Consider the following 21065-nt stretch of genomic DNA (forward strand, 5'->3'; position numbering starts at 1 on the left):
CATCCCGAATATAGTACCTGCTACATAACTGGTTCTCTTCCCACAGAATGAACCCAGGGCTCAGTCTGACCATGAGGAAGTCAAATGCATTTTTTTAAATGCTTACTCGGGCACCTTTCAACACAAGATATGCTACATGAAATGACCTAGCCTTGGCCTGGGAAAAATCAATGCTGCTATTTCAATGAACCCCATCACAAAGTCCCCATCCCCCTACCATATGCACATATACACCCACATCCACACCCACACACTCAGCATCTGAGCTATTTTCTCTCTCTCTGTCATATATTAAAAGGGGTCACTGACACACCATAATGCATCTTACATTCTTAGCTGATACATCAATGGCTCCAGCTGAGATCAGCTCTGGTCTATGGAGGGTCACTTTTAGCAGGCTTGTTCCCAAGTGGAAACCCTTCCATTCAGATGTCCAAGACACATTCCAGAATTCTGAACCTTGGGGCTTCAGAAGGTTCAGTGAAAAATGAATTCTCATGCAGTCTTATGTCTTGCCTCCCCCAAAGCCTCTGTATCAATGCCTCCTCCCCTGATTTCAATCCTGATCCCAAACACCAAACAGAAAAACTAAAAAGTCACAGGCTCATAGAATGTCTGAGACACAGAGCAGAGGGTTTGGAGTCAGGGGACCTGACATTGAATCATGGTTCTGCCATGTGCTCTCAGTATGTCATCTGTAAAATAAGGGGGAGTAGGAGCAGGTGAACTAGATGACTTCTGAGGCCTTTTCACACTCCAAATCTATAATCCTTTGAAGAAGATCTTAGAAACCATCTAGTCCCAGAGAGACATGACTTGCCCAAGGTCACAGAACCATAGAAACTTATAATATTAGGACTGGGAAGGGAGCATAAGAATTCATCTAAGTCAAGCTCGAGCTCTTCACTTTACAGGCAAAATGAGGAAGATGAAGTGATTTGACCAAAAGGACACAGCTAGTTAGTGGCTGGGCTCAAACTAGAACCTAGGACTTCTGACTCCCAGTTGGGGGCTCTCTCCCTGCAGGGTCCTACCATTCTTCCTTTTCCTTTTTTGTGCCTTCTGAAGCCTCTTTTCTATTGGCAACAAATGATCCTTCTTGTTAGACCCAGGTATGTACACATGATATCTCCCCTACTACAGTGCAAGCTCCTTGAAGTCAGGGACGATTTCATTTTTGTCCATATGCCCAACACCTACCACTCGCTGTACCTGGCAAATGGTAGGAGCTTAATAAACGCTTGTTAAAATCCTAATGTACAGAATAAGCTGATAGAGGCCTGGCATATTGGATGTGGACATGGAACAACTTGGTTAAAATGGTGGACTGACTGATTTCTTTGGCAAAGGGAATATATATACACATGTGTATATATACAAATGTGCACATATATATACACATGTGCACATATACAAAAATATGCAAAATATATGTAAACATGTATATGTACACACACGTGTATGTGCTTGTGCCATGTAGAGAGTATTTATACATGTGTGTCTATGTACATGTGTACATTATACATTTATGTGTATGTGTATATATACAGATATTCATGTCTATATATGTAGATGTGTGTATACACACACATACACATATTTAAGTTCTGAATGGAATTTTTAAAAGCTCCCCTGAATGGGTAAAGGGAAAGGAACTGAGCCATGGAAATGATCCTTCAGTCCCCATATGCTCCTCTTTCCTGGCAATACCTTGATTCTTTCTCTTTCCATCTGCCCCTGTGATGAAGGCAGCACCTCCTTCTCCCTCTGCCACTGTATTTTGTAACAAGACAGACTTGGACTTGGGAGAGGCTTAATGGACCATCTTGTCCAATCCAGTCATTTTACAGATGAGAAAACTCGGGCCTGGAAAGGTCAAGTGACTTGTCTATGGTCACCCAGCTGACAGTGAGTATTTAGAGCCAGCTCCTCTAACTGTATACCCAGTTTCTTTCTGTGACCCCAGGTGGCCCTTTGTACTTTCACTGGCTCCTTAACTCTTGTTTCTGGGATGATATTCCCTGAAAATACATGCCAGCATGTGGCTTTCTTTGCTGCTGGAGCAGTTATGACAATGACTCCCAGATTCTCTTCTTTCACGAAGAAGATGGCAGAAGCCTGAGAAGATGAATCAAATACTAGCATGTTGGCAGACAAGACAGCTCTGAGCCACTGCTGATGGAAATTGGCTCCCAATATTGACTCTGAGGCCTATGAGCTAACCCATGGATTCAGACTTCTTTAGACAGGATTTAGAGTTTGGTCATTACTAACTGATAGCTAGAACTGCAAAACCAAGGTCTCTATTTTCTTGATGAAATTGGTCTTTATTATATTTCAATTTTACCCAGAACCCCTTGCCCTCGCTCTGGTTTACTTTCTTTTTTTTAATGCATTTCCTACAAATAGGGTTGGCCTTTTGAATAAACAGTAGAGAAGACAGCCATCTCCATGGTTACTGGAGGAACATTGGAAATCCCTTCTTTCCTTCCAAAATAATTCCCCAACAATTTTGTTAGGGTGTTTGAATTCTATTACAAGAGACAATTCCTTTAGCTCTTAGAGACTCAATGGTCTTCAAGAATTCTCTTTTTAATTGCAAACACCCCAGGAAAGGTATCAATGTTGATAGCTAGGTGGCACCGTAGTGCACAAAACTCTGGGCCTAGTCAGGAAGACTTTAGGGGATGCCCATCAATTGAGGAATGGCTGAACAAGTTGTGGTATATCATTGCAATGGAGTACTATTGGGCTATAAAGAATGATGAGAAGGATGGTTTCAGAAAAACCTTAGAAGATATATATCTGAACTGATGCAAAATGAAGTAAACAGAATAAGGAGAACATTTTACACAAAAACAGCAGTACTGTACAATGATCGACTGTGAATGACATAGCTATTCTAATCAACACAACGATCCAAGACCATTCCAAAGATCTCATGATGAAAAATGCTATGAAAAACGCTCTACAGAGAAAGGATGAACTCTGAGGGCCAACTAAAGCATACTTTTTTCATTTACTTTATTTTTCTTACTTTTTTTTTGCAACATGGCTTATATGTAAATACATTTGGCATGACTTCATATGTATAATTAATACCATATTGCTTGAATTCTCGATGGGTAGGTGAGAGGCTGGAGGAAGGGAGAGAATTTTGACCTCAAAAAATTTTTAAATAAACGTTAAAAATAAATAAAAACAATTTTTAAAAAATCCTACCTCAGACACTAGTTATGTGACCTTGGGCAAGTCATTAACTTCTATCTGACTTGTTTGCTTCCTTGTAAAACGTGGAGGGGGGGTAGTAATAATAATAGTACTTGACTCCTGGGGCTGTTGTAAGGATCAAATGAGATAATATTCATTAAGTGCTTAGCTAAGTGCCTGGGACACAATAGGTGCTTAATAAATGCTGGTTTCCTTCCTTCCTTAAGTTAATTAGCTAAGGGGTTTAGTTGATGGATTGACAGATAGCTAAGAATGGGCTAAAGTGGTGAATCTGGAAGATAGGGTTGATGTAAGGAATGCATTAAAAAGAGATTTTGAGCTGAAAGGGACCTTAGAAAGCCATTGAATCCAAGGTTCTAATTTTACAGATGAGGAAACTGAGGCATAGAAAGGGGTAACTATTTGAATGCTCACTGCCTTAGGCACATGGTAGGTACTATATAAATACTTATTCCCTTAAGGGACTTGCCCAGGTAGGAAGTGTCTGAGGTAGGATTTGAACCTAGGTCTTCCTGACTCCAAGTCCAGTGCCTTGTCCATTATGATGAGAAGGCACTAAAGACTTCCTAGTTCTATGATGCTGAGTGAAGTGAGCAGATCCAGGAGAACATTGTACACAGTAACAGCCACAATGTGTGATGACCAACTCTGATAGACTTAGCTCTTCTCAGCAATGCAAGGACCTAAAACAACGCCAAAAGACTCATGATGGAAAATGCCATCCACATCCAAACAAAGAAATATGAAGTCTGAATGCAGGTGGAAGCTGACTATTTGCTCTCTTTTTTTTTGTCTTGTTTCTTCTTTCTCATGCTTCCTCCCATTCATTCTAACTCTTCTATACAACATGACTAATGTGAAAATATGTTTAATAAGATTGTATATGTAGAGCCTATATAGGATCGCATGCTCTCTTGGGGAGGGGGGAGGAGAGGGAGGTGCATAAAACTTAAAACTCATAGAAGTGAATGTTGAAAATTAAAAATAAATAAATTTATTAAAAAAAAAAAGAAAAGACTTCCTGGTTCTAGAACCAGAAGATATGAGTTCAAATCCTCCATCTGACATTTACTACCTATGTGATCTTGGGCTAATTCCATAACTTCCATTTCCTCATTTGTAAAATGAGAGGGCCTCTATGATCCTTCAAACTCTCTATCTACATAGAAGTATCTGGACTTGGAGTCAGGAAGCCCTATGTTCAAATCTTGCTTTGCTCATTTCCTGGACATGTAAATCTGGATAGCTTCAATTTCCTCAACTGAAAAATGGAGGTGTGGGGGCGGGGCAGTGACAGTGGGCTTGCTGGCTTCTAAGGTCCCTTTCAATTCTAAATCTGTCCCTTTCCACTCTAAATCTATTATCTACGTTCCTTTGGCCTCAGAATAATTCTGTGAGGTAGGTATTATCACCTCCATTTTTATAAATAAAGAAAGAGGGACACAGAAAGGATAACTGACTTGTCTAGAGTCACATAACTGGGAAGTATCAGAGGCATCTAGCTATGACTCTGAGAAGGAGAATCAATGACTGCCAAGCAAATGCCTCCCAGGACCAGGATGCTTATCTTTCTATTTAAACTTAATCTCTCTTGATATAATTTCAACTAATTGGGTTTTTTTTCTCATTTCTCCTTCTGCGGCCATCTTTCCTATCCCAAAGTAACTTGTCCAAGACGAGTGTGTACAGAGTGAGGAAAGCATCGTCCACATATTTAGGTCTGTGTACTTTCTGGGAATAAAGCCAGCAGGTTTGTTTCTTTTTTAAAAGAGAAAGAATCAGTGAATGTTTTGTACTTATTTGTAAGGATACCTCAAATCCTTGAACACAATGAGATCATTCTTTAGCCTTTGTGTCATGATTTCACGTCTTCTTTAATTTTGCCTCATGGGTTTTAAAGTACTAGCTATTTTTCTTCATCAGCCAAAGCATGACTTCTAGATGAAGTCTTTCCTGACCGTCCCAACTCCTAGTGACTTTCCTTCAGTTTCACGTAGCAGCACATGCCCAAGCTTTGTCTGCAGAGCTATAAGAGCCATGTTACTATCATTTCATTTTGTGAGCCTGACCGGACTCCCAAACCCCATTTGAAGGCTGGAAAACCTCTTTTCCCTCTCTGATCTACAAAAACCAATTCCTCTTTCTCCCTGGACCCCATGCCTCCCTTATGTATCTATTTATTTTTCATATTTAAATGTTTTCCTTGATTTATTTATTTCCTAATATTTGTTTTGTATATAAATGGAATATACTTGTATACGTGTATGTGTGTGTGTGTGTGTGTGTGCGCGCGTGTATACACACAAAAAGCCTTTTTTCACTGACAGAACATAAGCTCTTTGAGGCCAGGGACTGTTTACTTTTTGTCTTTCCATTCCCAATGACTAGCATAGTATACTGAACACAGCACAGGCTTAATAAATGCCTGTGGATTGATTGGTTGGTTTAGACACTGCAGCAGTTTTTAGTTGCAATGAAGAATTCTGGTGAAGAGGAAGCTGGGATGGAGGTGAGCTAGGAATAAAAGCATTGTAAGAAGGTACCAGTAAATATGGCCTTGGCTTACCAACTAGCTCCTTAAAGTTAGCTACCTATTAAGAATATGTATTTCTTTGGTTACATGGACTGCCAGGAAGGAGACTGTGGATGGGGAGTACAGGAGCCTATGTGCGCACATGTACATACCTGGAAAAGCCATTTGAAATTCTTAAAACATACTTTTCACGTTCAAGAACCTAATATCCAATTCAACTGGACGCTTATTAAGCACCTACTGTAGTTGTAGAAGACACTGTGCTAGGTAATGGGAATAAAAGGACAAAAAACTTTCTAGACTCAAGGAGCATACGTTCTGCTAAGGGAGGGGGATATATCATTTATGGAAGATAAATAAATACAACATAATTTGAAGAGGGAAAGAGAATTAACAAGTGGTGAGGGAGGTCAACAGGAAAAGCCTCATCTAGTAGGTGGCACCTAAGTTGAGAAACTAAGATGTTTAAGAGATAATGGGGAGACTGGAATGCATTCCAGGCACTCAGCATGGCTTCTGCAAAGTCATGGAGGCAGGAGATACAATGGTGATTTTTGTCTGACTCTTAAGATCTTTCATGATCTAGGTTCACGTTAGCATCTCTCTTGCTATACCCGACATGAACCTTTCATTCTAGTCAGTATAGTTCCCTCACTGTATCGTCCTATCCGCCATGTTTGTTCCTACCTCTGTTCCTTTGCTCATGATTTCCTCACACCTAGAATGTCTTAATCCCTCTTCTCTGCTGGTTCCAATCTTATCAATCCTACAAAGTCCAGCTCAAATGTCCCACATTCTCCATGGCATCGTCTTTATAGAAGGAGGAAGTTAGGTAGTACAGTGGATAGACTCTATCCGATAAAGTGTTGGGCCTGGAGTCAGGAAGAACTGAGTTCAAATCTGACCTCAAACACGTATTAGCTGTGTGACCCTGGGCAAGTCACTTAACCTTGTTTGCCTCAGTTTCCTCACCTGTAAAATGAGCTGGACAAGAAAATGGCAAACTAACTACTCTAGTATCTCTGCCAAGAAAACCCTAAATGGAGTCATGAAGAGATAGGACTAAAAACAACTTAACAACAAACTTTCAGGACAGGGACTGTATTTCATACTTCTCTTTTAGCTCCCACAGTAGCACAGTGCTGAGTACATAGTAGATATTCAATGTTTTAAAAATTATTAATTAATTGAAAACATATCTTATTGGCAGTGCTACTATAGTATCTTTCTATCCATCTGACATTTTATCAGTGGTTAAATAAGCAATAGGTGGCATGCTTCTCAATTTGGAGGTGATATGAATCTGGGAAAGAAGCTAATTCGCTAGATGACAGAATCAAAATCCCAAAAGATCTTAGGCTAGAATGACGATCTTATCATCTAATAAGATGAAATGTAACAAAATAAAGTCTTACTCTCAGATTCAAGGATTCAACGTCCTGAGTACAAAAGGAGAGCCACATGTGGCAAGACATCAGTTCGTATGAAAAATAGTTGAGGATTTTAGGGAATTTCAAGCCCTGCTTGAGTCAAAAATATAATACAGCCCAAAATAGTTAATGTAATAGCATCGTGTCTGGGAGGTGATATTCCCTTCGCATTCTGTCTTGATTGGACCACATTTGGAGCATTCCGTTCAAGTTTGGATGCCACACACAATAAGCTGGACAATCCCCAGAGCAAGGTGGCAGGATAGGAAAGCACCGTAAGAGGTAAAAGACCATATGAGGACTGGCAGAAGTACTCCAGAATGTTGCACCCGGAAAAGAGAAATTTTATGGGGAAGAGGGAAACATGATAGCTGTTTTCATGTACTGGAGTGGTTGAGGGTTTAGACTCACTCTACTTGGACCTAGAGGGTAAAATTAGAAAGTGAGTAGAAAGTGCAAAGAGATAGATTTTTAACTTGATATAAGGGGAGAAAATTCTAACTGATAATTAGAACTATCCAAAGAAGGAATGGGCTGCCTTGGGAAACAGTGCATTCCCCCTCAAGCAAAGGCTATATGATTATGTTAGCTGGTAGAGAGTATGTTATAAACCAGAACATCTGGTCTATGTTAAGGCCCATAACAAAGGCTCAATAATCAATTATATTGTAGAGAGCATTCTTATTCAAGTTTGGGTTGAACTAGGTGGTCTCTGAGGTCCTTTCCAACTCTGAGTTTCAGTGATGCTTAATTAATGTATTCAGTTAAAAATAGGATTCTGAGAATGGAAAAAAGCACATACATTTCAATGCCAGAAAGAGCAATATAACATTTAACTAGGTTGATAAGGCCATTTTTGTTGCACTGTAATAAATGTATTGCACCTAGAACTCATATCACGATAAGAAGTGTACTTTGGGCAACTTCTCACTTACCTGGCTTGTTTTCTCTACACAGATAATCTGCAGAATTTCAACAATCTGGCCAAAGAGGTCCCTTTCAACTCTAAATCCTGTGAATCTGGGATATTGAGGAGGGTAACTTGCTATAGTTTGTTTTATAATTATTTTGTTACTTTTGCTGTTGTCAGAATGATAATAACTCGCCTTAACCAAGGGTTGTATTCTCTCTCCGCTGGTGCCATTCAATCTCTGCTCTTTACAAATCCTCTTAAAGCAACAACTCCAAATGCTGAGATCACATAGATTCTTAACAAAAATAACCTCGAATAAGGGCAGTGCCTATGTGTTTCTTTGTTGTTTCTGTCCCCTACTCTTTCAACAAGTGAATGTGAAATCTAACCATGAAGCTAGGAATTCCCTTTCAAGAGTTTTATGGCATCTCTTAAAGAAGCCATTGCTGATTTATGCTGATCACGCATGACAGCTAACATTTCTGTTAATAATAATCATAAATAAGCCGGACAAGGTCACCTAACCTGAAATGAGCACATCTCCGCTGCCGTATCCATTATATAGTGGGCTGGATCTATGGCAGATGATCAGGAAAGATCTAATGCTTCTGACACTGTAGAGTAAAATAATACCCTGCCTCTAGCACTGGCTCTGGTTTCTTGAAATTATCCATGTAAGTGTGTGTATGTCTTTATACAGACCCACATATATGCACAACCTAATTTATGCTTCTCTAACACCAAATATTTATAGTAGGCTTTTTTGTGGCAAAGAAATGGAAACAAAGTCGATGCCCATCGAACTGAGTAATGGCTAAATAAATTATGATAGAGGAATGGAATGTGCCAGACAACACTGAACATGAAGAATACAGAAGCATGAATAAGACATACAAAGCGAAATAAACAGAAGCAGGAAAACAATATGGATGATGGCTATAACAATGTAAATGGAAGGAACAACAACAAAGAACTCTGAATGCAATATGCTTATAATAAAACTAAGTATAGCCTAAGTTTAGAACAACAGCCTTCATATCACAATTAACTCTAAATGGATAGAGGGCCCGGATGTAAAGGGTCACATCATAAACAAATCAGAAAAGCAGGGAAAGAGGTACCTTTCACAAATATGAGCAGAGGAAGAGTTCTTGACTAAACAACGGGCAGAAAAGATCATAGGAGATAAAATGAACAACTTAGATAACATAAAATTGAAAAGATTTTGCAAAAACAAGACCAATGCAGTTAGAAATAGGAGGACAACAGTTAACTTAAAAAAAAACTTTTGCAGCAAATTTTTTTTGATAAAGACCTGATATCCAACTGATAGAAATATATAAAAACAAGAACCATTCAGGTAAAGGATATGAACAGACCAATGGATAGGAGCCTTATGTACATAAATATTCAGAGAATATTTGGTTGCTACAAAGAACTGGAAACTAGGGAAGCAGCCATTAATTGGAGAATGGCTAAAGAAACTGGTATATGAATGTCATCTTTGCATGTGCACCTCTGCTTGGTTTCAACTTCACAGAGCAAGATGCCCATGCCCCTTCCGGGACATGCTCATCACTTCTAATCTTATCACCATGCTGCTAACTCAAGCTGGGATACCATCACCTTTAGTCTCCTATCCTCTCTGACTGGAGAGCCAGAGGGTGAGGTACCAAACTTCTCCCAAAGCCCTTCTTTGTAGAAGGCAGAAGTGGACTTGCAGCTCATTCCATTTTGCATCTGCAGCTCTGGGTTTTAACTCCAGGAAACAAGATGACCTCTGGTGTCTCCCTAACCTTTCCAGCCTCTGTTTTTGTGTTGTCTTCCTGTCCTTGAGGGTAGGGATTATTTTGTTTTCTCTTATTTGCATCCCTAGCACTTAGCATAATGCCTGGTATATAGTAGGTGTTTAATAAATGTTTATTGAATTGAATATATTCTAAGAAATGACAAAATGGATGGATTCAGGGAACATGAGAAAACTGGCATGAATTCATACAAAGTGAGCAGATCCTGGAAAATAAATTATGCTATGACTACGACAAATATGAAACTGAATGCTAGGTAATTAGAATGACCAAGAATCTTGGCCCTGGAGAAGGGGGGAGAAAATGCACTTCTTAAGAAAAGACTGTGGGTATGGGATATCACATAAACTGTTGACTCTGATGTGTTGGTTAATTCTGCCTCACTGATTGTTTTTTCTTTTTCCCTTTTAGAAATTCTTAAACAGAAATAAAGATGATATAAAAACAAAAAACTATCAATAAAAATTAACTCCCTGTGAAGAAGAAGATGGAGGAGGAGGAGGAGGAGGAGAACGAGAAGAAACTTCCCTGTGTTTCTTTTAGTTAAATTTCTCTTTCTTTCCTTCTCCAGAGAATTTCTACACAGAACGTCCAGAGCCCCAAAGGGGACCAAGCTTTGCCACTGCCCAGCCCTGAGGTGGGGTTCAGGATGGGAGACATGCATCACTCCCACTTACGCACAAAGCTTCCAGCCTACCTGAATTGGAGCGTTTCTTTGGGGTTTTGAGACTTCGGCACCTTCCGCTGACTGAACTGCTGTTCTCACTCATGGAGTCTTGCGCGGACGAAGCGCTGCCTGTGGCCTCGCTGTCTCTCATCATGCTCTCGTAGCCGCTGCTGCCCCCGCTGTGGTAGAACAGGGCTGTTTTCCCCATGGCCGGGGGGAGCTCCCCACTCAGCACGCTGCTGTTGTCACTGCCATGGCCGCTGCTGCACCGATGGGGCTTGCGTGGAGGGGTGATTTTGCTGTACGGGGAGGGCAGCATGTGGACGGCTGGTTTCTCTTCTCCGGGAAGGCCACCACGCTCCTCCGCCTCGGAGCTCCCACGAAGCTGCAAACCTCGGGTGCTTGTATTCCCCTGAAGCAGTTCGGAGATCCGGCCATTGACTGCACGGAGGGGAAGTTTGGAAGTGAGGCCAGACCCCCGGCTCCGGCTGAGGGACTGGGTGGACCAAGACATGTGCTTTCCACTGGGGGGTAGGCTGGAACTCTGCCCAACTGACTGTGGCAGAGACTTGGTGGAGAAGCTGAGGGTTTTGGTGGTGGAGGTGGAAAGGCTCCGAGCTTTGGGGCTGGCCAGGAGGAGCTTGCTAACGGCAGAGATCTTAGACTGGCCAGCCTTGGGCGAGGCCCCAGCAGACTGCGAGGTGCAGGAATTGGTGGGAGAGGACATGGCTGAACGATTCAGGGTCCTCCCTGTCCTTGGCATGGTGCTGTCTTTGCCAGAGTGCATCCTGGAGCTTACAGAGGACAGGCTCTCAGCCCTCTCCAGGGACAGGCACTCATAGTGACTCACTGTGGACCGACCAAGGGAGTTGGTCCTACTGGCGAGCTGCTCAAGCTTGGCACTGAACAACTTGCTGCTACTGGTGTCTTTCGTCTTGCTGCTGGGCTCATCAGGGAAGCCGGGGAGGAAAGGAGCTGGCTGGTTCAAGGGACTGCTAGTGCTGCTACTAGGGGCACTATGCTGGGAGCTGGCCCGATTCTTCTGATCCAGGCTGGACTTTCGGATGGGAGGGAGAGGGGGTGTTCCTTTAGGCCTAGCCAGAACACAGTGCTTTGGAGAAGCCATCCTCCTCTCTAGGGTGGTCTTGGAGGACTGAGATCCAGAAGATGAGCAGATACCATTGCTCTCGGCAGCACAGTGGTAGAAGACATTGTCCAGGTCATCCAGCCTGCTGGCTTTCTGAAACGCTCTCGGGAGACTGCTAGCCTTCAGGCTCTTGTTGGCGTGCACAGGGGTTTGGGTGGCCAAACTGGACAAGGTCATCTCACACCCATCCACAATCCTCTTGAAATTGTCAGACACAGGGGAGTTAGATGTCTCTCCGCTGCTGCTGCTGCCACTGAACCTGTCTACCGAGTTGGGCTTCTTGCCTTGTTCTTGTTCATGTCTAGGCTCAGGCTTGGTGGAACCCATCTCAGCTTCAAAGCTAGTCATATTACTAGGATACGTATTCTCTTTTTTCACCTCCTCTTCCCGTTTAAGCCAAGGGTCCTCAAATTTGATCTCTTTCTTTGTGTTGGCTTCTTTGCCCTCCTGAGCCTGGGCTGCTTTGGAAGGTGAGTTGACTGTGGTTATAGCCTCATCTGTCTCTTGGATGTTAAGGGGGCTCACAGAGATACAGGGATAAACAGTAATATTCGTCTTCATGGGGATGTAGCCTTCACAGCCACCCAAGTTTGCTGCATTGGAAATTGTCACCATGGCTTTGCCAAGGGCTGATATTTTACAGCCTTTGATAGGTGAGCCCTTGTTGAAAGTCTCTTCTCCCATTTCAGATAGGATAAGTAAATTTTCTGGGCCTGCCTTTGGCTTGTCTCCACACATCATTTTACTGTTCTGGATGGTGTTTGCAAAGTCTGGGAGTGGAGGGTCTGCCAGTGCTTCCCCATGCCCATAGCATGTCTGGGCTATGAAGCTGTGACATGACTGCTCACCGTCACTCCCTGTGCTCATCTCACTCAGCCAAGAGCTGATGGAGGACCGTCTGCTCCCAGTATCCCGGACCTTTTCATCCAGGTTTAACTTGGGGAGGGGCAAGAACTGCGTGATGCTGACCTCTGAGACCGGAGCTGTGTTGGAATAACACTCTAGGTCCTCGCTGATGCTGCTGATGATACTGACTGGACGGGAGCCTGAAGCCAAGGCTTGTACGGAACAATCACTGTTGAAGCTGATGATGCTGGTAGGACGCCCATTTTCAAGGACTCCACTGATTGTCAGCTCCTCTACCAAAGTGAACACCAGTTCGTCCTCACCATTCAACTCCAGAGGTTGCTGGACAGTGACCATGGTTGTGCTCAGGACTCCTTTCTTGGACCCTGGAGAAGTGGCTGATTGCTCCTCATCAATGATGGTCTCTGAAAATCCCCCACTCCCAGAGGACACAGATTTCTTCAGGACCTGAGGGCTCATTCCTACTGGAGGTGTACGGATCTCAGGCTGCAGTAAGGATTCACTAGACACCATCCCAGAATCCTTGGTCAAAGGTGGTGGTGGAGGTGGGGGAGCTGGAGAGGGGAGGACCCCTTTCTGAGTGTAGACTTTGCACCTCTGAGAGGGTGAACTTGGTGGCTTGTACTCAGAAGTCTTGGAAAGGCTAGCGATGCCCAGGCGGGGAGACCCCATGGGTCGGGGCTTGCCCTCCACAAAGCCACAGGAGTTGAGGCTTTCCCGGCTGCTCTGAAGGCTGGGGCTGTGGGCAAGCTGGGAAGAGCTAGTCTGGCTGCTGGAGCTGCCAGGGATGCTCCTGGGTGAGGAAGGTGTGGGAGTGTTGGTGAAGGCTGCAGAAGGGACCGGGGAGTGGTTCCTTGGCAGCTTGGTGACCAGGGCACTGGAACTCTCCTGTCCTTCCTTATCCTGACCATCAGAACCATTCTCTTCCTTATCAGACTCTGAAAGCTGACTCAGCTCAGCCACTTGGCTGGCTAGGGTGGGGCACTTGTTCATTTGGTCAGCCCCAAACTGAATGGGCAACTCCTCAAAAGGAAACTTGTTGGTCTCCTCACTGCCATCTATGCAGTCCAGCCTCTCCTGGAGCTCGGCAAAGGTGTTACACTTGAGGCAGTCCCTCTCTGACTTGCTAGAGGCACTGTCTCCAGCATCTTCCAGCCTGCTATTGTTCTTGGTCTTCTGCAGGGCGGGGACTATTGGGACAAAGTCTGGGGGTCCCTCATTGTCTGTGAGCTCTTTATCTGAGAGGGCCGTGCCATTGGGGCCCACATAGATCACAGTATCGCAGGACTGCTCACTGCTGGAGGAGTAGTCTGGGTCACTGGACAAGTGAAGGATGGGGAAGTCTGGGTCTACAGCATTGCGGGGATGGAAGGGTCTCAGCTGGGTTGGCCGGCGCATTCTGCCTTCTTCACAAGAGCTTTCCCCTCCAGAAGAGCTTGAGGTGTACTGGGAGGGAGAGAAAAGTGAGTTAGCATAGAAGTGCTACCAAGGGAACCTTCTGGGTGATTGCAATAGACATGAGGGCAGCCCTGAAAGCAGCCAGATGAAGTCAGTGGCTCAGAGAGGCCAGGACACTAATGAAGGCCCTATACAATCAGAGCTAGAAAGGGGGTAGGAAACCACACAAATTATAACCCTAGGATGGATATTGTGGGGGTCTGAAATTGTGATGACATCAGTGTAGATGGTACCTGGTGAGGAATCTATTTCTTCTAAAAATTTGGATCAGTTACTCTTCTGCAATTTATAATCAGAGAGGGTCACCTGTGGAACTCATGGGTGAAGTGCCTTGTCCAGGGTCACACAGCTAGTATGTGCCTCAAGAACATGAACTCAGACTCATGAGTTTATAATTTACATCTCTGGGAGGGTGAACTTGGTGGCTTGTGCTCAGAAGTCTCAGAAAGGCTGCTGATGACAAAGTGGCACCACCCACATGGCACAGTGACTTTCACAATACAATAGACTCCAACATTGGGAGTGGTTTAACTGCCTTTACTATGCTAGACATAGCATCAGACCCGGCCTTGGAGGCCACTGGACCCAACACCTCCATTTCAAAGATAAGGAAACTAAGGGCCCAAGAAATTAAAAGACTCGTCTAAGGTTACACAGGTAGGAAGCAGCAGAGCCAGGATTTGAACCCAGGTCCTATGACTACAAGGCAGCTAGGTGGTGTAATGGATAGAGCACTAGATTTGGAATCAGGAAGATTTATCTTCATGAGTTCAAATGGACAAGTCATTTAACCCTGTTTGCCTCAGTTCCTCATCTATAAAATGAGATGAAGAAGGAAATGGCAAATCACTCCAGTCTCTCTGCCAAGGAAACCCCAAATGGGGTCACAAAGAGTCAGACACAACTGAAAAATGACTTAACAACAACAACAAAGTGTGACACTACCCACACCCCACCGTGCTACACTGCCAGGACAAGCTCCATGGTTCGGGGGGACTTTCCTCATTAAGTCAGAGACCATCAGAGCTGATTTTTGAAAATCCATCATGGTGAAGACACTGCCCAGGGACACAGAAAGGAATTAGGATGACATGAGAGTTGTTCTCTTTGGGATCAAGAGATTATACGATCTCTGGGAACCTTAGCTTCATCCTGCCAAGATCACAGGATGGCAAGGAAAAACTTATACACATCTCCTCCATTCACCAAGGTCTACATTTAATATCAAGTGAGAACCTAATGTAAGATGTCTATAATGGATGCTAAAGGGAGAAAATACCCACAAAGAACATGCTCCTAGTCAGAGACCCAGGCTTAACTTTGTATATTGAAATGCTCCAGCCCTGTGGCAGAGGGAATAAAATATCCTCCCATATCATCTAGAAACTCTTCCTTCTTTGGATTCTTAACGCTCATTCTAAATCCTTCATTGGCAGCCGTAGCTAAGAGATCCCTCCTTATCACTCAGGGATTATGAATATTGACTTTCCCCCCACTTTTCCTTAAGTATCAGTGGCAGGGCTGTGGGAGGCCCCTCCTTTCCCATCCCCTCACACTCACATTCCTTTACCTTAGTTTTCTTTTTCTTCATTCTCAGGACTCTGGATGCAATCTGGATGGTAGATAGGGTTTCTGCATAGTTCCCGGCGGCTGCTGAGATGTGAGCGATCATGGTGGTGCGGCAGTTCATGTTCCCCAGGGACTCTCGCAGCAACATGGTGAGCTTGCTGTCTCTGCAAAATAAAATGAATTAAGGCTGCATTAGTGGGTCATGCTTCACTTTGGCTGTCACTGGGGGGCAGGTGGGGGTCCTTTGGTTCGGGTCTCTGTGTGGTTTTTTTCTTACATTTCCTTTTTAATGGCATACTCATTAGTATCATTCTCCAGGTTGGAACAATTTGGCGTTGGCAGCTGAGCCAAACTGGGCTATGACCTTGCTCCCCAAAACCAACATGTCTGTCCCCTGTCTGTGCATCTGTACATGTTGTGCCTCCTTCTCAGAACGTATTTCCTTGGTGTAGTAGAAAGAAAACTCACCACCTGTCTCTGGAACTTAGTAGCTCCATGACCATGAGAAAATCATTTAACCCTTCTGACACTCAGTTTCCTCATCTGTAAGGTGGGGATCATAGTTCCCTGTACTGCCTACCTCACATGGTTCTTGTGAGGATCAAATGAGAAGCCACTTATAAATCTGAAATGTCACTTACTGTTGCTGTTGTTCTCCTATGAGAAGCCACTTCTAAGTGCCTTCTTAAAGCATCATATAGACATCCTTGTTGTTGTTGTTAGGACTGTAGAGTCAGAGTTGGAAGGGACGTCAGAGGCCATTTAGTCCAATGTTTTCATTTCACTGAGGCCTAGGCAACCAAAGTGACTGGGGGCAGGATATGAATCCAAGACCTTTGACTCAGGAGCTAGTGTCCTTTCTGCTGTACCCGCTTTCTTGCTGTTCCAGCCAAACTGCTCTAATTTCTGTTCCCCAAACTCAGCATACCATCTTCCCTCTCCATGCTTTTATAAAACTTTTCCTTCTTGCCTAGAATGCACTCCTTTTTAACTGTGTCTTAAAATCTTTATCTTCATGTTTCATTTCCCATGGAAAGCTTTTCCTGATTCTCCCAATCACTCGCTCTCCCTCTCCCTCCCTCCCTCCCTCCCCCCCCTCTTTCTCCCTCCCTCTCCCCTTTCTCTCTCTCTCTCTCTCTCTCTCTCTCTCTCTCTCTCTCTCTCTCCCATCCTCCCTCCCCCCTTCTTTCTCTCTCTCCCTCCCCCTCCCTCCTCCTCAACTAATGAATTAATGACAGCAGCATCATGAGTCTGAAGGGTAAGTATGCTACTTATACGGGCCTCTCAGAGACACTCACTACCCGGGAAATTCACTTAATCTCTCCAGGGCTGAGATTCCTCATTTGTCAAATGAAGGGGTTGGACTCAATGACATCTAAGGGCCCTTCTATCCCTAGCCCACAGTAGTTCAGGAATATTAAATAAAGATGCCTGTTGTCGCTTAGTCATTCAGTCCTGTCCTACTCTTTGTGACCACTAGGCCCTTCTATCCTCCGCTATCTCCCTAAGTCTGTCCAAGCTCAGGTCCACTGCTTCCATGACACTATCTATTCATCTCATCCCCTGCCAGCCTCTTCTCCTTTTGTCTTCAATCTTTCCCCAAATCATGGTCTTTTCCAATGAGTCCTGTCTTCTCAATATGGGGCCAAAATATTTAAGCTTCAGCTTCAGTATTTGACCTTCCAATGAGTAGTCTGGGGAAAAAAAGCCTAGACCAGCCCAATAGGACATGACAGAGTCGGAGTGGAACCCAGGCCTTCTGACTTGAAGCTTAGTACACGCATCCTTAGAGAATACATAACCAACATCTATGAAATTTATTTTCCTTGTAGGTGGAGCTTCAACATTCATCTTCTCTTACTTTAGTGTATTTGAGAGTGTTATGTCTCTGAGGGGCAGGCTGTCATCTGAGCTGGGCTTTTATTTCTATTGGATTAGACAGTCGTCTCTGTTTAACTCTTGGTAAATGCACGCCATCCTGTGTACTGGTTAATAGGGATAGTGAGTGATTCCTACTCCTGCTCAATTCATACAGACATTACAGAAAATCTGTGGAGATCCATTTGGGCAACTCGGGTACCCTTTAACCAGTGGCTTGAGAGAATTAGTTAAAGCTGAAATCCTTCAGAATTACTAAGGTTGGCAGTCTATAGTAGTTATCTCAGTTATGGCTACCAGGTGATGTCATCCAGAAGCACCAAACAAAAGGCCTGCCATGGTTCCCAAGTGTAGCCTACACCAGATTAAAGTGTAATTAGGAAATAATTAGCAAAATAAAGAAAAATATAACAAACCATGGTTAGCCCTACATTTAAACACTAAGTCACTGTGCAGTCTACAGGGATCTTTATGTGTGGATTAGAAGCCCCATTGGTATTTGAGTTTCACACCACTGGTGTAGGACATAGAATGTTGGACTTAAACTCAGGAACCCCTTAATTCAAATCCTACCTCAGACACTTACTAGCTTTGGGCAAGTCATGTGACCTTCAGGCTCAGTTTTCTCACCTATAACACTGGGATTACGATAGCATCTACCCTATAGGGTTGTTGTGAGATAATATCTGATAAAATAATATCAGATAAAATCAAATAATATATGTAAAGTGCTTTGTAAATTTTAAAGTAATTATTATGGGTGAACAACTCTAGAGGTGTGGCTGGACAGTCTAGTCAACTGGCAGGAGATCATAGGCCAAGATCATAGGCCTAGCAGATAGGGAAAAACATTTTCCCTCATAGCCTTATATGAGGGATCTAGAAAGGAAAGGCTATCATAGGCAGAAGAGTAGCAGCAGGTTTCCTTTTCACAGAGAATAAAGTGTTAGCTGGGGGGGTACACAAAGAGCCAGAACATTAAGGCTAAGTCCCATGCTAATCATAGCTTCCGCCAAAGCAGAACTGGCATTGATGGAAGTTTTGTTGTTGTTCAGTTGTTTTCAGCCATGTCCAACTCTTTGTGACCACCCATTTGGGGGTTATCTTGGCATAGATACTAGAGTGATTTACCATTTCTTTCTCTGGCTCATTTTACTGAGGAGGAAACTGAGGCAAAGGGGGTTAAGCGACTTGCCAAGGGTCATACAGCTAGTGAGTATCTGAGGCCAGATTTGAACTCCAGGCCTGGCACTATCTACTGAGCCATCTAGTTTCCCCAGAGAAGGAAGTAAAGGTAGGGAAAGGAGTCAGCAGAGGTTGCAAAGGTTTAACTCCCTTCAGAGCATTCTCTTCCCTCTGCCGATAGTAATTGCCTGACCATCACCATATCTGAGCATTAAAAAGAATCAATAAAGTGTAGGTCCTTTGGCAGTTGCCTTAAATGATACTAAAGAAAATGGATTCTTCCTGGGTAAGTTTTTCTTTTTGATAACTGGAAACTGAGCATGGATTCCATTAGGGCAAGTCCAAATTGGGAGGCTATACCATGCTATGATATGTGATTTCTAATGGCATGTTGTGCTGGATGAATTTCACCTTGATTAGGACTCGCTTTATTTATGTCTTCATGTAACTCTGTGCCATTCTCAAATTCAGAGTCAGATCAAACTGCTTGTCCCGTCTATGACTTGGTGTTTCCCCATTCATGATTCTGGCATCACAGGCGTGATGACATGCAAGAATCTGTTGGATTTTTTTTAACGCTGTTATGGGGAGCACACAATAACGGATATGTTGCTTATTAACGGGCACTTTCACTTTCCTTATCTGAGATGGTAAAATTGCTAGCAGCTCCCCTTTTCACATGAGCTTTACTAGGTTCTAAAAGACATCCATATAAGAGTAAAAAGAAGGCTGAGATAATGCCCTGTCCTCTTTTAACCTTGATGCGACCCTTTACTTAGAGTAAAGAAACAGGGAGAAAAGGTGAAGAGACAATACAGTAAAGGTTCAGAAACAGACCTTCTTTACTCATAGTATCTTGGGCAAAGGAATACTGTTAAACAGTGGCAGGTCAGATTTTGGCTCTGACACTTACTAGCTTTGTGATTCTGGGTTTTTCTATGATTTAGTTTTGTTACCTGGATGATAGGGACAATAACATTGGAACTATTCACCACCTCCTCCACTTGAAGTACTAGCAGGTCTCCTTTTAGCGTGAAGGCAACCCTGGCTTCTTCCAAGCCTACGGCCAGTGGGGTTTATGCCCCGGCAGATACTATCAAGTACGGGCCCAGGAATAGATTTTATGTCTTTTATTGGAGGTAGAGCCCAGCTCAATTCAGAGAGGTTATCACTATGTTGGCCATGGAGTGATCAATCTTTTGATCATAGTGACTCATGAGCACTAGAGAGGGAGAACATACACAAATTAAAACATGGATCTTTGAACAACCAAAGAAAAATGCTTGTAGTTGGAAGTGCTTTTTAAACCTGAAAGTACTATATCACTATTAAATATTTAATACCTAGCATTTATGTGGGCTGCACAGTGGATAGATCGCCTTGCCTGGAGGCAGGAAGCTGTTGTTGAGTTGTTTCAGTCGTATCTGACTCTTCGTGACACCATTTTGGGATTTTCTTGGCAAAGATGCTGGAATGGTTTGCCATTTCCTTCTCCAGCTCATTTTACAGATGAGGAAACTGAGGCAAACAGGCTCAGGGTCACACAGCTAGCAAATGTCTGAGGCTGGATTTGAACTCAGGAAGAAGAATCTTCCTGGTTCCAAGCCCAGTGCTCTATCCGCTGTGCCCCCTGGCTGTCCAAGAAGACTTAGGTTGAAATCTGACCTAAGAAAGATATGGATTCAGCAATGAGGGGTCCTTCAGACCCGGTACCTGACATTGGAGAGGGGAGCAGTGAGCAGAGAAGAGGTGCTATCATGAGGTCATGAAGGGACAGAGGAGGGGCTGGTGGTGGAAGGTAGTTTATGCGTTAGGGAAAGGGTTACATAACTGCTTCAGGAAACCATGTTTACACAATAATATTTTCCCAGAATATCACATGATTTCTATCTCCTCCTTTACTTACAGGAGGCTAGGAAGAGAACATTAAAAGAACAGAAATATTTAATAGGTTTTAATTAATCAGAGACTTGAAAGAACATAATAATACTTTGTAATAATGTGATGTCTTTCCAGGCACAAAGCCAGAGGATCATCCACGTGAGAAGTAAGGTGTGTCCCTTGTGGTAGAATTTATTTTTTCATTTGTTATTCTCTGTCTTGACTGTCCCTTCTGTGTGTGAAGCTCAGAGTTCCCAGAAGAACCAGTCTGTATCCCTGGATCTCCAGCAAAGAAGTTCAAATACTGAATTCTCTTAAGAACATCCGAAAGAGCCTCAGGCCCAAGACAGAGCCACAGTTCCAGAGAGAATTGGGCAATGCCAATGTCATGGCAGGAATGGAGCCTGAGGTTTTACTGGTTAGACTCAATAGTGATAGGGAATGGCTATCAACATTAGGCCATTATAATGTAGGCCGGGAGGGATTTCACCTCTTCTG

The 21065-nt window shown here is 43.4% G+C and overlaps 1 protein-coding gene across 1 annotated transcript in view; it reads right to left on the reverse strand.

Moving 5' to 3' along the window:
• The window catches only part of KIF26B (kinesin family member 26B), a 599749-nt gene that overhangs the window by 22593 nt on the left and 556091 nt on the right, over window positions 1-21065 (reverse strand). The window contains exons 11-12 of the mRNA XM_036756209.1: window positions 15625-15787; window positions 10613-14042 (exon numbers count right to left, since the gene is read on the reverse strand). Coding sequence (XP_036612104.1) covers window positions 10613-14042; window positions 15625-15787 — 3593 coding nt within the window. The remainder of the gene's footprint in view (window positions 1-10612; window positions 14043-15624; window positions 15788-21065) is intronic.

Source organism: Trichosurus vulpecula, chromosome 4, assembly GCF_011100635.1.
Source record: "Trichosurus vulpecula isolate mTriVul1 chromosome 4, mTriVul1.pri, whole genome shotgun sequence".
NCBI classification, from domain to species: Eukaryota; Metazoa; Chordata; class Mammalia; order Diprotodontia; family Phalangeridae; genus Trichosurus; species Trichosurus vulpecula.